This window comes from Pagrus pagrus (genome assembly GCF_965226575.1).
Source record: "Pagrus pagrus genome assembly, chromosome: 3".
NCBI classification, from domain to species: domain Eukaryota; kingdom Metazoa; phylum Chordata; class Actinopteri; order Spariformes; family Sparidae; genus Pagrus; species Pagrus pagrus.
In genome coordinates, this window is record NC_140187.1 from 29,922,298 (window position 1) to 29,937,372 (window position 15,075).

Consider the following 15,075-nt stretch of genomic DNA (forward strand, 5'->3'; position numbering starts at 1 on the left):
CAGCAGTCAGGTAACTCTCCTCTCCGGGCGGGAGAGTGGGAGGGACTAGTCCGTGTTTGACCTACATTAACAGGGCGGTGAGCCCTAGGTGAACCCCGGTCTCCGTGTGCATCTTGCTGGCTTCTATAATTTTAGCTGTAATGTAGTTACAACTGCACTTATACAAAATGGAAAGTGATGGATAAATATTGACTAAGATTTAATTTTGTTTGCTTGGATAGCCCACAGGCAAATATAGATGCAGATATCTTAGTGAATAAATAAAACTCGTGAAATATTATGAAAATGGTGCTAAATAAATAATAATTATATAATAAATAATAATATAAATAATTACCTTCATTTGAAGTATATGAAAGTAAAACAAGTGCAGCCAATTTGATGGAGCTGAATTAAAGGTAGGGTGGATGATGTTGGAAAAACGGTTCGAGCACACAGCATTTAGAAAAAAAACAATTCAAAAGTCCAAACCCCTTTCCTCAGCCTTCCCCCCCGAAGCCACGCCTCCAGAGTACCGGAACGCGCATCGCTTGTTCCCGAGGGTTCACGCGTCAATTTACTAACAATTTACTAACATTGCAATTCGTCCAATTCGTTTTATCCTCAAACTGAATGGATATTTGTTAAAATTAGGGATGTCCCGATCACATTTTATGCCCCAGAGTCAGAGACATTTGAGGAGCAGCAAACAGAGGCTAACACTAGCTAGCTAATCTTCTTCTCTGTATCACAGCTTGCAGGTAATCCGGTGCAGCGGTGATAGAGAAGTGTCGTTTCAACTTGACTCTGTCATGCAGTGGCCTGATTGCTTCCTAAACCATTTTAACTATTTACTGAAATTTGGAAACTGACATTTCAATTGATGGAAATCCGACGTAGCGGTGGAGAACTGTAATCCCTGGCAGTGTTTACAACACTACAATCCATTGAAAATTACGTGATCGGATCCGGGACATCCCTCGTTAAAATTACAACATAATGCCAGAAACCAATGACTACTCTCAAAAATCATAAAGACATAATGTTATCTTACCTATCAAGTAGAAATAGGGCCTATGAGCAGCCCGTGCTATGTGACATGTAGCCAACTAGCCAGTAGCCTCTGAGGACGCGCGATTCGTTCGTGCCTGAAGAGGAGTACGCGCAGGGGAGGGAGGGGGGAGGGGGGGGAGGGGGAGGAATGGCAGTTGAGGTTGATAGACATATCACCATCCAATTGTCTTGAGCGTGACGTTCAAGACGATTGGATGGAGTTTTTTCAGTCCTGCCCATCCCACAGGGGACTATTTTTTTTGGTGTATGTGTCATATCATTTAATTCATTGATTTCAATCTGTGTGTGAAGGAGATTTTAGGCAATATGGTAAAAAGGGTTAAAAAATGCTCCAGGAAAACATCATCCACCCTACCTTTAATAGTAGCCTTATCTATATTTTACAGGTGCTGATTTTGCATCCAGAAAGTGCAGAAAGGGACACTTTTAATGGTGAGTTAGGGTACATTAACATGTTTACATTCCCAACATTTAAGAATGTATGATTGTTTGTTTACACATTTAGTTTGATTTGATTTGTTCTGATTTGGTCTGAATTTATTCTTAGTTAGACCAACAGGTGGCGACAGTGCAATATGTTTAAAGGGGGGATGAGTGGAAGCACTAGGTGTCAGGTGCGACTGTTGAAAATGTTTGGAGTTCAGTTAGGAGGGGCCCTGAGCAGAATTTTGCCTAGGGCCCCATGGAGGTCTGAACCGGCTCTGCCTCCGGTACTTCCAACTTTACGGTCCGTCTAAAAACCTTCTTGACGTTCTGGACGTCGGCGAAAATAAGCTTCAGAGCTTCATTTGAATGTATCACCAAAATCTTGAATCGGCCATAAAAGCTGAACTCTGATTGGTGAGACATACGTACTTAGTTTTCAACTTATGGTCCCAAGCTGGAGCCCGAGGATGAGGGGTTGATGGGGCAGTGACAGAATATGATTATGTCTGATCATCAGAATAAAAACACTCACCATTATGTTTGCTGTCACTCCATCTGTATCACCAACTGTTAAATACAAGGAGTGCACAACATGAATGATGAATGATTAAAACAATGCAGTTTGAATTCTGTCAGAACTGTTCATTACCAAAATCTACTGCCAAGTTTCCAAATAGACCTTCTACATTTAACCTGTGTGTTTTAAAAGGTTTTCCATTTCCTATGTATAGTATTGAAAGTGAAGTAGTGAAAAATGCTCTCCTTGGTGTGAGGGATTATACATATTGAATGATTTCGACAGCTGTTTAATTGAAGGGCTGTGCGCACTCTGAAAGACACATCAACCTTTAACAAATCTATCAATGCATGGGTGAAAAATGTGTGTGGGACTGTACTCTGTTCTGCTCTAAACATTACCACTATGTTCAGTTTCCTATACTGACCAACAACTGCCTCATCCTTTCATGTATATTCTTTTGATTTTAATTTATTTTTCTTTGAATCTGAGGCGAAAGAAAAAAAGAAAAAAATAGCATGCAGCTCCAGTACAAGGAGAGAGAGAGAGCGAGAGAGAGAGAGAGGTTGTGTAATGGGGGAGTGTCTGGGCGCTCCAGGTTCAATATAAACTGACCATGGATGCAGGGCTAACAATCACTGATCCAGTGTTTCTTCAGTCCAGTCCTTTCCTGCCAGTGAGAGATGATGAAAGTGGAAGGTGTCAAATAAAGAGGAGCTGCAGGGACACTCTGAATTCACACAAAATATCTAGGTAACTCGTCCACCATGTGTGTAAATGTAATTTATAACTTTCATGTCTGTGATCATTTTAAAAGGAAATGTTGATATTTTCCATCACAGCGCACATCTCTGCCTGCTGCAACTTCAGTGCCCTGTGCAGAGCGATGAGGCTGGTTGAGGGGAACTGTGGTTTCAGCATTTTTTTCTAATGTAATTTCTTCTCCTGTCATTTATTCTAGCTGTCCATTCTTCTCCTGGACTAGCTGTGAGGATGGAGAAATCTGCACTGCTGCTAGTTTGTTGCCTGGTCATGTCTTTATCAGGCTCCCCGCTCTACCCATCCATTAGGTAAGTCCTCACTGATTTACACAAATTACTGAATTTGTTTGAAAGTGTTTAGTAGATTATTTTTTAAAGTTATTTAAATCCATTATGACGGGTAAACTCAGGTGTTGAAATCTGAAGAAAAACTGAAAACTGTGTGCATATGTATACATATATATATACAAATATAATCTTGGGTGTGTGTGTGTGTGTATACACACATGTGTGAGTAAACGCAGGTGTTGAAATTTGTAGAAATACTGAAATGTGGTTAAATTTTATATTTGTGTATAGATATAATGTATGATAAAATAATTTTTAAATACAATTCTGACAAATTAAGTAACATTAAATGTAACCAAGCTTCAGCTGAAATGATCACAAAGCTTTACAAAGGGAAATGTAAAGCATAATAATTAACTTCATATTTACAGGGATAAAATCAACATGTGTAAAAGAAGAATACACAACATAGCCTTGATTTCAGACAATGACATGAGGGCTCAAGGAATGGGCACATTCATGCATGCAGCACATGATGTTTAAACCTTTCACTGCATGTCAGAGCTGTGCCCTCTGCACTTGTTGTGCTAAAAAGGGTCAAGATGTCTGCATTAATCAACACGTTACGTTTACACAGTGCCTTAGTCACAGCCAAGCTGCAGAATATTTTATTTGACAAGAGTATTCTTAAGATGCTGTTTTTGTCTGAAATCCGTCTTCACCATCAAAACTCTGTAATAATTGAATCAGTACATTTTCTGGGCAGACATTTGAATACATTTACACATCAGTATGGGATGATGTGTGTGTGGAAATGCTTGTGCGATGTTCTCCATTCATGTAGTTGAGTTAACGTGGATGTTTGTCAGGTTCGGCCAGAGGGATACATCCACCCTAATGACATCTTCTATGAAGGATCCAGCAGAGCAGCTGCAGGAAGACGCCAGTCCTCCCAGGGAGCTGACAGAGATACGGTCAGTTTGTTAATATGGACTGAGTGGTCGATGGAAAGGACAGTTTAAAGGGTCAGTTTACCCCACCTAGGAAAAAAAATCTCACTTACCTCTAGTGGATCAGGATTGATTTGGTTTTTAAAATATCTGCCTGTTAAGATTTCTGCCTCCACCTCAGTACAAGAGAGGCGAATGAAATTGCTGTAGTGGTCTTCACAGCAGACACATCTTTAAATGTTTTATTTTTATTTTTTGTATTATTCAACATTAGCATGTACTTTCATAAAAAGTGTACCAGTTACTCTGCATAATTTCCAGACATCACTGTGACAGTTTTTAGAGAGACTCCTTATTTGTTAGAACGTGGTTCAAAAAAAAGAGGGTGAGACAGAAGGACACCTCAACATCCGGGCAAAAAAACAAGACCATCTGCTGAAATAGACAGTCGTGGTCATATCACAACTTTTCTGTCCATCTTTGTTATTTAGGGTGAGTTTTATAACATCGGGAACCATCAGGAGCCTCCTTTCTCCCCAAAAGCCATCTTCCTGCCGCCCCAGGTCAACAACATGGTGTACATCAGCTTGTCCTCCTACACTGCCAACTCTGCAGGCTTCGTCTACAACAGAGCTGGAATCCTCAGCCAGGACGTCACTGATGACATGGTGAGCTTTATCCTCCAAATTTCCTCATCAATCTACCGTCATGACGTCACACTGATCTACATCCTTTCTGTCACAACAGATCCCAAGATTATCTCCCATCCGACTCAACACCAGAACGTTTGGAGTCTTCATCCCAGAGGTGACACACACATTCCACTGATTTTATAAGAAGCATTACCTTCAATGGCGAGCAGTCAGCTGTACCTTGATGTATTTTCAGATTGCCAGGCGTTTTCCAGGCCTGATGATGAAACTGGTGGTGAAGGCAGCTAAGGATCCCATTGTCACTTTTGAGCCTAACAAGATGACAGTTAAAGGATAACTACCATTTTTTACAACCTGGACCTTATTTCCAGCAAAATATATGGTCATTTACTCACCCAGATAACTTTGGTGTCATTTGAAGTCGTTCGGACGAAATTAGATCCAGCGTAGCACCAATATATCCATATAATGCGAGTGATGGGGCAGCGACACACAGCCTCTATATAACACATTATCTGCCACGAAACTAGTTCATTTCACCAATATTTTGTTACGATATGCTAGTGCTATTCCCCTCTGAGTCCGGGCTCGTCCGTTATCAACATCCGGGGTCAAACTAGCAGTAGCAGCAACAGGTAAACAAGCCGGGCTGTCGCGGGTGCGCGCGCAGCTCAGAGACGACATCTTCCAGGTCAGAGGTAGTAGGGCAACCTACAGACCCCAGATGTTGACAACAGACGAGCCCGGACTCAGAGGGGAATAGCACTAGCATATCGTAACAAAATATTGGTGAAATGAACTAGTTTCGTGGCAGATAATGCTCATAAAAACTGCGCTTCGGTGCCCCGTCACTCGCATTATATGGATATATCGGCGCTACACTGGATCTAATTTCGTCCGAACAACTTCAAATGACACCAAAGTTATCTGGGTGAGTAAATAACCATATATTTTGCTAGAAATAAGGTCCAGGTTGTAAAAAACGGTAGTTATCCTTTAAAGAGACAGTGAAAATTATTTATTTAACTTATTACCAGGCAGCACTTTACAACAGTATTCTATTTTTTTATTTTATTTTCATATTTTGTATAATGTTACAATAAATTGTTGGTTTACAAAAGTTCCGAATAAACAACAAGCAAATTTATGTTTTGCATTTTGTTCCCGTACTGTACCGAAAATGAACCGAACCGTGACCTCAAAACTGAGGTACGTATCGAACCGTGATTTTTGTGTATTGTTACACCCCTATTAAGTAGCTATAAAATAAAATAAAATAAAATAAAATACTGAGGTAGATAAAATAAAATATTGAGGTATCGAAGAGTAAAGGTAAGTGAAACATAAGGTGCAAGAGGATAAGGTGCAGTATTTACGGTAATAATAATTTAAAGCGCATTATTTGTGTGTTGTGGAGTGAGCGTTTTAAAGTCTGATGGCAAAAGGTGGGAATGATTTCCTGTGCCGTTCCTTTAGGCAGCGGAGTTGAATGAGTCTGTTGCTGAAGCTGCTCTTAAGCTTGTCCAGACTTTTGTGGAGGGGGTTAAAGACATTGCCCATGATTCCCAGCAGTTTTGCCAGTATCCTGTCCTCCGCCACCTCCTCCAGGGTGACAAGCTTAGAGCCAACAACAGAACCTGCTTTTTTGATGAGTTTATTCAGTCTGTTAATGTCCTTCGTTTTGATGCCCGCACCCCAGGACACCACAGCGAAGAAGATGGTGCTCGCAGCAACAGACTGATATGAGTAGTTTCTGAGTAAGTAAGTGAATTAGAGGGTGTGTGCTTCACTTCCTCTTTCACTCTGTCTACAAACACAGTCCACTTGTTGGTAGTCAGAGTGACACATCCAAAGCTGTCTGGTCCTGAAAAACTGCTGCTTCAGGTAGGAGTGGCTGTATATTATCTGCATGGGTCCAACTTTAAACTTGAGTTATCAGAAAGCGTTCTTAACGATGGCAGATTCTAGTGTGGATAAGCTGTCCTGAAGTTGGTTCTGATGTGTTTGGGGTGAAGGATGTTTTCATACGATAGACATTCAATTACGTTCACTTGGAAGTAAACAAGTAAGACAAGTATTACACGTTTAGAAACTGTGTTAAGTGGCTGCAAAACAGATAAGAAAAGTTGGTAGTGTCAGTGCTGCTTGTTTTTTGACATGGAGGCCAGCATTTCGATAAAATATAACGACTTACAGAGAAATTAAGTGCTGATGTCTTTGAATGTCCAATCATAGACGAAGAGTGTTTCTTTTTTTTTTTTGTGCACATAAATACAGAAAATAACACCTCCCTTTCTTCACTGCACTTGTGACCCACATGGAAATGTCCTAAAGACAGATTTCCACTACTTCCACTGCTCTTCATTGTGGAAAAACAACATGTGACAGCCGTAGCATTTTCTCGCACTGAAATATTGAAATTGTGTCTTGAAACACGATGACTTGAATGTTCCAGAAAGTGCATTTTCCACCTGTAAAACCTCAAAGATATCTACACTGATTCAAATATCCATTTTCAGACTGGACTAAAAAGGTGGCCTGCACCTTTAATCTCAGCCTAATTCAATCAAGTGCTCATGTGGTTTCTTCTACAGCTGACAGGAATCCCAAGGCTGCACTGGAAAGTACATGTACTCAAGTAGTACTTCAGTACAATTACAAGTATCTGTATCTCAAAATAATCTGATATACAGTGCAGAAAGACACTTTCAGAGGGAAACGTAACTTAACTTTTCAGTCCACGACATTAAGTTGTTGTGGAGTTAATGTTCATGTTAAGCCTTTATTTTAAAGGTGCACTTTGTGGTTTGGGGGAAGAAATTTTATTCAGTGGAGAAAGATCTTCATTGACTGATTTTTTATGCCTAAACAGACTAAATAAACTCACTTCATGACTGAATAAACATACTGACATTAAAGGACAACACAGTTTCAACAGCTTGTTTATTTGTTCATGAAAGAAAGAAATATTTCTGAGTTTGTATTATTACCTCATTAAAATTGTAATATTAAAATTCTGTGTTTGAATTTCTTCTCCAAAACTACAAAGTGCCCCTTTAAAAAAAATATATGATATGCTTATTAAAACAAAAGACACCGTTAGAGGACGAACCAGTGGTTTCCAAAATGTTATGGCTGATCTTTTAGAAAAAGAAGGGCTCCTTGTCGCATTCCAGAGGTCTATGATTACAGTAGTACAATAAAGAATGGTCTGTGCTTTAAGGAGAAGCCACTGAGTAAGCAATCTATGTTAAGGCATCTATCAATGGGATATCTGAAGAATAATGAACCAGTAACTTGAAATAAAAGGGAGAGGCGCTCTATAAAGAGGAAGCCATGTTGTATTGCTTACTAAATGTACTTTGTAGAAAAGCAAACGTGCCAATCACACAAAAGCAGAAACTTTGCCTGATTTTAAGGTGTCATATTGAGAAGAATGATGATAATTCTGTCAACAATCTTGTCCTTTTTGTCTCACAACAGTCAAGATGTCCCTGTTCTGTTGGTTGGCTCTGGTGGCCTTCATCCCTATGACCTTAAGCACCAAACCCGGGGTGAAGGTCAGACTAACAGCAAAAGGCATTGAATATGGTAAGCACTGCAGCACTGGTTTCCTCTGTCAGTTGGAAAACGACAACGATCTCTCCAGTGCTTCATCATCAAATTGTCTTGCATTTCATTATAGGCAGACAACTGGGGATGGCGGCACTCCAGGAGAAACTCAAAGCCATCCGGGTCCCTGATTTTTCAGGGAAAGAGACGGTGTCTGTCATTGGCAGGGTCAGTTACAGCCTGTCAAAGTAAGTCACCAATTCATCCAACACTGTAAATTCTGTTGGAAAACTGGGCTACACAGAAGCCAAGTGCCTTTACAAAGAAGCATGTTGTTTCTTCCAGTATCGTTATCAAGAGTGTGGGATTGCCGACATCTGCAGTGAATCTGGTGCCAGGGACGGGTGTCAAGATGTCCATTAGTGGTGCCTTTATCAGTCTGCATGGAAACTGGTGGGTCACGTACCTCTTTATGTGAGTGAGAAAATATTTTGTCTTTAATGCACTTAAATGTATTGTGTGATATTTTTTGCTGCAGCAGTGATGTCTCTCTCTTGACAGAAGTGGCACCGGCTATTTTGATCTGGATGTGAAGGATCTCAGTATCTCTGCTAGTATTGCCATCAGCAGTAATGCGACAGGCCATCCCACGGTCAGTACTGCCAACTGTGCGGCCAATGTCGGCAGTGCTAAAGTCAAATTCCACCGTGGGGCCAGGTAAAAGAAACCCTGCCATGCACTACGATTGAAGTCATGTGAATGATCAGTGTAACTTTTCGTCCTTGACGTACTGCATTCTCCTCTAATTACCGTGTTTGCTTTCTGTTGCAGTTGGAAGTACAATCTCATCTCAAAACACATTAATAGGGCTTTGCAAAGAGCATTGGAGAAACAAGTGAGGGAAATCCTCTTAACATGTTCTTCTTCTAACTTGTTCACTGCTAAGAGAAACCTTTACTGAGAGCAGCCATGGAGGAAACCCTGACACCCAAAAACTTAAAAAAAAAACTTTAAAAAGAGCGCAATCATTTGTAACTGAACTGTTTCCCAACAACAGCTTTATCGGGTGTAATGTTGTAATATCCTTTATACAATCAAGTGTTTCACAAAGTGGTGAACCTCGCCCCATCTGAACAACTGAGCCTTTAATACTCAATCATGACACTATCACCTGTCAGCAATGAAAATGTGGAATATTGCAAACAGGTCTTTCCCGGTCTTTTGTTGCCCTGTTCCAGTTTGTTTGAAACGTGTTGCTGGCATCAAATTCACAATAAGCATACATTTACAAATATCAATGAAGTATATATACTTATATACATATATATATTGTCTTTTCACTGTTTTCAGTTGGATAAATGTCAGAAAAGATTAGCAAATAATCCTTTACTTAAACGTACAACAAGAAACTTTTAACTGGTCACTTTAATACTGATGCCTCTATATGACCTACATAAGCAAAGGAGACCATCTGCGATAAGATGTGTTATAGTTATTACAGTTATTCTTAATGCCTGTCACTGGGTCAGATAAGTCATAATTTAAAACTGTTTTTTGGAGCAGAGTGTTGAGGATGAATCTGGAAGTAGCACATCCTGAGGAAAGAAGCTGCCCTACAGTCTGTTTGTATCGTGCAACACTAAAGCAATCCGTACTTTGTGTCGCCATCGTCATCTTTTGTCCACAGGGGGCGCCAGAACCATCAGAAAATGGACATTCCTTATAGTAGCTTTAAGTAAACAAAGTAGACAATGGTATAACAATACTCAATTACAAGATAAACTTACGATCTTATGATGTTTAATAAATTCAGCCACAACAAAAATACATTCTGATGATTGGAAGTTATCATGGAGAGCGTGGAGAAACTACAATCCTTCAGATCTAACAAAAAAAAAAAATCTGCCTCAGAGGGATCAACATTTACTCTAAAAGTCTGATCTAAAAAACAAAAGGCAACAATAGATTTTTCTGTGCTCTTCATTGTTGCAGATCTGCCCTCTGGTGACCAAGGCAGTATCTGGTATGAACCCTCGTCTGCAACGTATCAAAGGTAAAAAATTAAAAGAAAATGTCTTTGTGTCAAATATTTGGACGTTTTGATGCTGAATATCTGAGACTTTCTGCCTCACTGCAGTTTTGGCCAGGGTGGACAAGCATGCAGAGATTGAATACTCCATGGTGTCATCGCCCTCAGTCACAACATCCTTCATTGACTTTAACTTGAAGGTAAAAAATTGCACACCGTTATACTGTACATTTAAGGACAGGTTGGTAATAAAGAAATAGACAGTCGTGGTCATATCACAACTTTTCTGTCCATCTTTGTCATTTAGGGTGAGTTTTACAACATCGGGAACCATCAGGAGCCTCCTTTCTCCCCAAAAGCCATCTTCCTGCCGCCCCAGGTCAACAACATGGTGTACATCAGCTTGTCCGCCTACACTGCCAACTCTGCAGGCTTTGTCTACAACAGAGCTGGAATCCTCAGCCAGGACGTCACTGACGACATGGTGAGCTTTATCCTCCAAATTTCCTAATCAATCCACTGTCATGACATCACACTGATCTACATCCTTTCTGTCACAACAGATCCCAATATTTTCGCCCATCCGACTCAACACCAGAACGTTTGGAGTCTTCATCCCGGAGGTGACACACAGATTCCACTGATTTTATAAGAAGCATTACCTTCATCGGCGAGCAGTCAGCTGTATCTTGATGTATTTTCAGATTTCCAGGCGTTTCCCAGGCCTAATGATGAAACTGGTGGTGAAGTCAGCTAAGGATCCCATCGTCACTTTTGAGCCTAACAAGATGACAGTTAATGTCACTGGCACGGTGACGGCCTACGCTATCCAACCCAATGCCACGCTTTCCTCTCTCTTTGTCCTGAACTTGGTAGGTTACACAGCTGGCATGATGAAAAGGTGAACACTGTAAAAAACAAAAAAAGACTTCTGTGTATTGTTTTGCAGAAAAAATGTACTCAGGGTTATCATGCTAACCAGCTAGTCCCAACTGCCCATGGCTCCCGTGCTAATGATGTGAGCTCACAGTGCGGGCATACCCCTGTCAGCTAATTGGGCCACTAGCTACACTGCTAACTGAGCTAAGTAGGTAATGGCAGCTAAAGCTAGCAGCAGTTAGCAGTTGCGATGGTAATATGCTGCCCACTATTTGTTTTGTTTTTTTGTCTGTAGTTTGAATTCAACAGGAGGCCAGTTCTTACATGTTGCTCCTGTCAAGCTCAAATAGACAAAAAAACAACCCTAAAAATCCCACTGTGGAGTAAAACACAGAGTTGTATAAATAAGTAGGCAGGTTTTGTTACTTGCTGATCAAGTGGAAAAAACAGTCTCAAATCCCGCTGGGAAGGGGGAACACATCAGCAGGGGAACAGACTTTGACACAGTCACGGCACTCTCCATCGTTGGTCCACTCTCATTTTACCTCAGTTTCTATCATTCTTCCTCGTCACCTTCTTTGCCTCCTCCATCAGCGGGGTTCCTCTTTTGCAGTGTAAAGTTTCCACAGTTATTACAGTTGTTCCACCATTACCTGGGGATAGCGGTTACACCCCGCCTTTCCGAAACCCCGCTGTTCCGGAAATAGACTTCCATTCATCGTAATGGCGTGGTTTCTCATTTTTTCTAAAGACCCCCCTATCCCGAAAAGGCTATTGTGGTACCCCTGACCCTAACCCCTAACCCTAACCATATTGGGAAGTAATTGGAAGTTTTAAAGTCCGATTCGGAACAGCGGTGTGTCGGAGTGGGGTGTGTCGGGATGGAGGGGTTTCGGAATGGAGGTGTTTCGGAATGTCAGGCTGTTCCCGGGTATAGCGACCGGGTAAAACTATGCCTATTCCTGGTTTGGTTTTGCAGTGGCAGAAACGCCTCCTCAGTGTCGTTATTCAACCCTTGCTAACCCTTGCTAACCTATGCTCTTTTGTTGAGATAATACAACAATTGTAATTGACAAATAAAGTTATTAACAATTAATCTGAGAATTTTTAGTTTCTAAAACTTAGAAACTTAAAAGATTCAAGTTATAGTGAGGAAAAGTAAACGATCTCAATAAAAGATAAGAGGTTGGCAAAAACTTTGTTGTTTATTTCAAGAGTTTGACTTTATGTAATTGTCTTTACAGGAGGCCAGTGTCAGCGTCCGACTGTTTCTCAGAGGAATGAGGCTGGCTGGAGCAGTCACCCTAAACAAGTGAGTTACTAAAAAAACCACTACTTGCTCTCAGAAGAGAAAAGGTCTTTGTAACAATGAACAACACAGTCTAATTTTGCCTGTCTGGTTTGCACAGATTTGGTCTGACCATGGGGACAAGTTCAGTGGGAGAGTTTCGGGTGAGAGCTGCATTCTAACATGAGTCACCGCAGGTACCATCAGTACCAACACAACAGACTAACCCTGACTCTAACCCCTGCAGGTCAAATCCCTCGACAGCATCTTTGAAATAGTCCTTAAATTGGTGGCGTTACCTGCACTGAATGGTACGTTCTTGCATTTCCAGTTTGTACTCTATATGAAGAAGGTGCCATATCATTACTAAATGCTCTGCTGACAGACTTCAGGTACAGAACTCTGAATCTGAACAGTGCAGTATAAAACCCAAAAGAGAAGTCAAGCCAGTGGCTGATAAGCTGTGCTGACTTTTTAAATTGGTTTCAAATTCTTTCACTTACATTCAAAGCTCTAAATAGTCTTGGACATGTTTATATTGCAGATTCATTATCATTGTATGTGTTACACCCCAATTTATGAAACTAGGAATGTGGTTTTGTTTAAAAGCAGCTATAATCGATACCGATATCAACAACAATGTGAAAATAACGTGTCAGTGTGAAAGGGGTCAGTCGTAATGATGAGCCTACAGAGAATTACCAGCTGAATCTGTGGTTTCCCTCAGCTTTATGGAGCTTTACATTGAGTTTCAGCTCATTGGTTACCTGTAACATGTTTTAATTCACTCTCACCGCAACAGTCAGGCAGCATTATTTTAGAGAAAAAGTCCTTAAAACCCATTGAACACTACCTGCTTGGTATCCAAACACAGACAGAGAGTTGGAGACTAATAATACAGCTTAAACTATAAGATGAGAACACATCATTTAACATCCCCACTTGTTCTCTGGGGGCGGCTGTAGCTCAGTGGGTAGAGCAGCAGGCCAATCCCGGCTCCCCTGGGCGGAACTGAGCTACATGCCGAAGTATCCTTGAGCAAGATACTGAACCCCAAAACTGCTCCTGGCATGCAGCTGGCACCCTGTTGGGCAGCCTCTGCCACCAGAAGGGCCCTGCGATGAACTGGCGACTTGTCCAGGGATATACCCTAGCCTCAGCCCATAAGAAACTGGGATTGGCTCCAACCAATCTTACTCAGTGCAATGGCACCCTGATTGTCTCCATGGATCTTTGTGCAACAGTAGGCTCTATTATCTATGTCATTTAATAGTTGGGATAGATACATGCTTTCCTTAGTAGTGTTTGCCATGCCAATGTATTCAGCTTTGCATGTTGGCAATGTCACTGGGTTGTTTCTTTGATTTCCATGAGATGGCAGGGCCTTGTTTTGTTAAGCTTCAACAGTACCCTGTTGTACTACGTCTATCTTCGACAGAAGATGCCCAGTCAGAATCACTGAAGGCTATCAGTTTCAAGTCCTGTTCTCAGCTGCCTCTGTGGTTGTTTTGATGGCCTTTCTCTGGCGTACACCTGTGATGCCAAGCAGGCTGTATGCTTTGCAGAGAGATTGCGCTGCGAAGCCTCTACTGCCCACCTCTATTGGCACACACTGGGCATGCCACCCCCGTCTGCGGCAGTCCTCCACTTAGTCGGCGTACTTGGCACACTTTCTCTCATTGGCTTCTACCATGCGCTCTTCCCAGGGAACTGTCAGCTCCAGTAGGACCACTGTTTTATTGAATCTGAGAACAGAACTATGTCTGGTCTCAGGGTGGATGTGCTCTGGGAATCTGAGCTGCTTCCCCAGGTCGGCCTTCATCTGCCAGTCCGGTGCGGTTCCAAGGAGTCCCACTGCCCCCCTTGGCTGGGGCTTAGGCTTCTCCCCTGCTCGGATGAAAGCAATCGCCTGCCTTCGTGGCGCCAAGTGTAGCGTCCTTCTCCCAGGGCTTTTGGGTAACAGCTGAGGATATGCTCTAGCATTCCTCTTCTGAGGCACAAAGGACATGATGGTGTGTCAACCTTGCCCCAGCTGTTCCCATCTCGTCCATGCGCCTTGCTGTCGCATCCCCACCATCTGGCTAGCTCGCAGTTCCTCAACACCAGCTCTCAGCTCCTCTTGGACCAGTCGGTGTCTGTCTTTGCCCAGGGTTTTGTCGTAGCGCGTGGTTGGAACGCTACCAAGCCCTGCTTGTCCAGATGCCACTGGGCCGACCAGCACGCTGTGACGCAAGCGTGACTCAGCCTGCTCGACTGCTTCCTGTGCCCTCCACTTCCTCCCAGTCCTGACTACGATGCCAGCCTGGGAGACTTTCGGTCACTGGATTCCCTGTACTGCAGCACCTCTCTTGCATGGGTAACCATAAACTCCTCAATCAGGCTGCTAATGAGGAGCTTCAGTTTGTTGTTCTGCCCGTACAGAGCGATGCTACTCAGGCTTTGTGGCAGGCCCAGCCATCTACGGTGGTAGCGGCTGATCCTCCTCTCGAAGCCCTCTACTGATGTTAATGGGAACTCGTACACAAGCAGGGGCCACCGAATCCTGGGATGAACACTGTGCTGGTAAATCCAAGCCTTGAATTTACCAGGCAGACCCGACTTGTCCACTGCTGTCAGCCACGCCTCCAGCTCCCAATTTGTGGCCTTGATGGATGCAGCGTCCTTCAGGGTGCAATCAAA

The 15,075-nt window shown here is 42.2% G+C and overlaps 1 protein-coding gene across 1 annotated transcript; it reads left to right on the top strand.

Annotated features, from left to right (window-relative positions):
• Positions 1–8,136: 8,136 nt before the first annotated feature.
• LOC311254872 (bactericidal permeability-increasing protein-like) lies at positions 8,137–13,411 on the top strand (the record flags this gene model as incomplete). Its single annotated transcript, XM_084348870.1, has 14 exons — positions 8,137–8,239; positions 8,334–8,448; positions 8,546–8,674; positions 8,762–8,917; positions 9,032–9,095; positions 10,193–10,253; positions 10,338–10,429; positions 10,537–10,713; positions 10,793–10,852; positions 10,934–11,101; positions 12,353–12,420; positions 12,518–12,560; positions 12,644–12,707; positions 13,362–13,411. 14 exons carry the CDS (start codon positions 8,137–8,139, stop codon positions 13,409–13,411), a joined length of 1,350 nt encoding a protein of 449 aa, XP_084204996.1.
• Between the last annotated feature and the right edge of the window lie 1,664 nt (positions 13,412–15,075).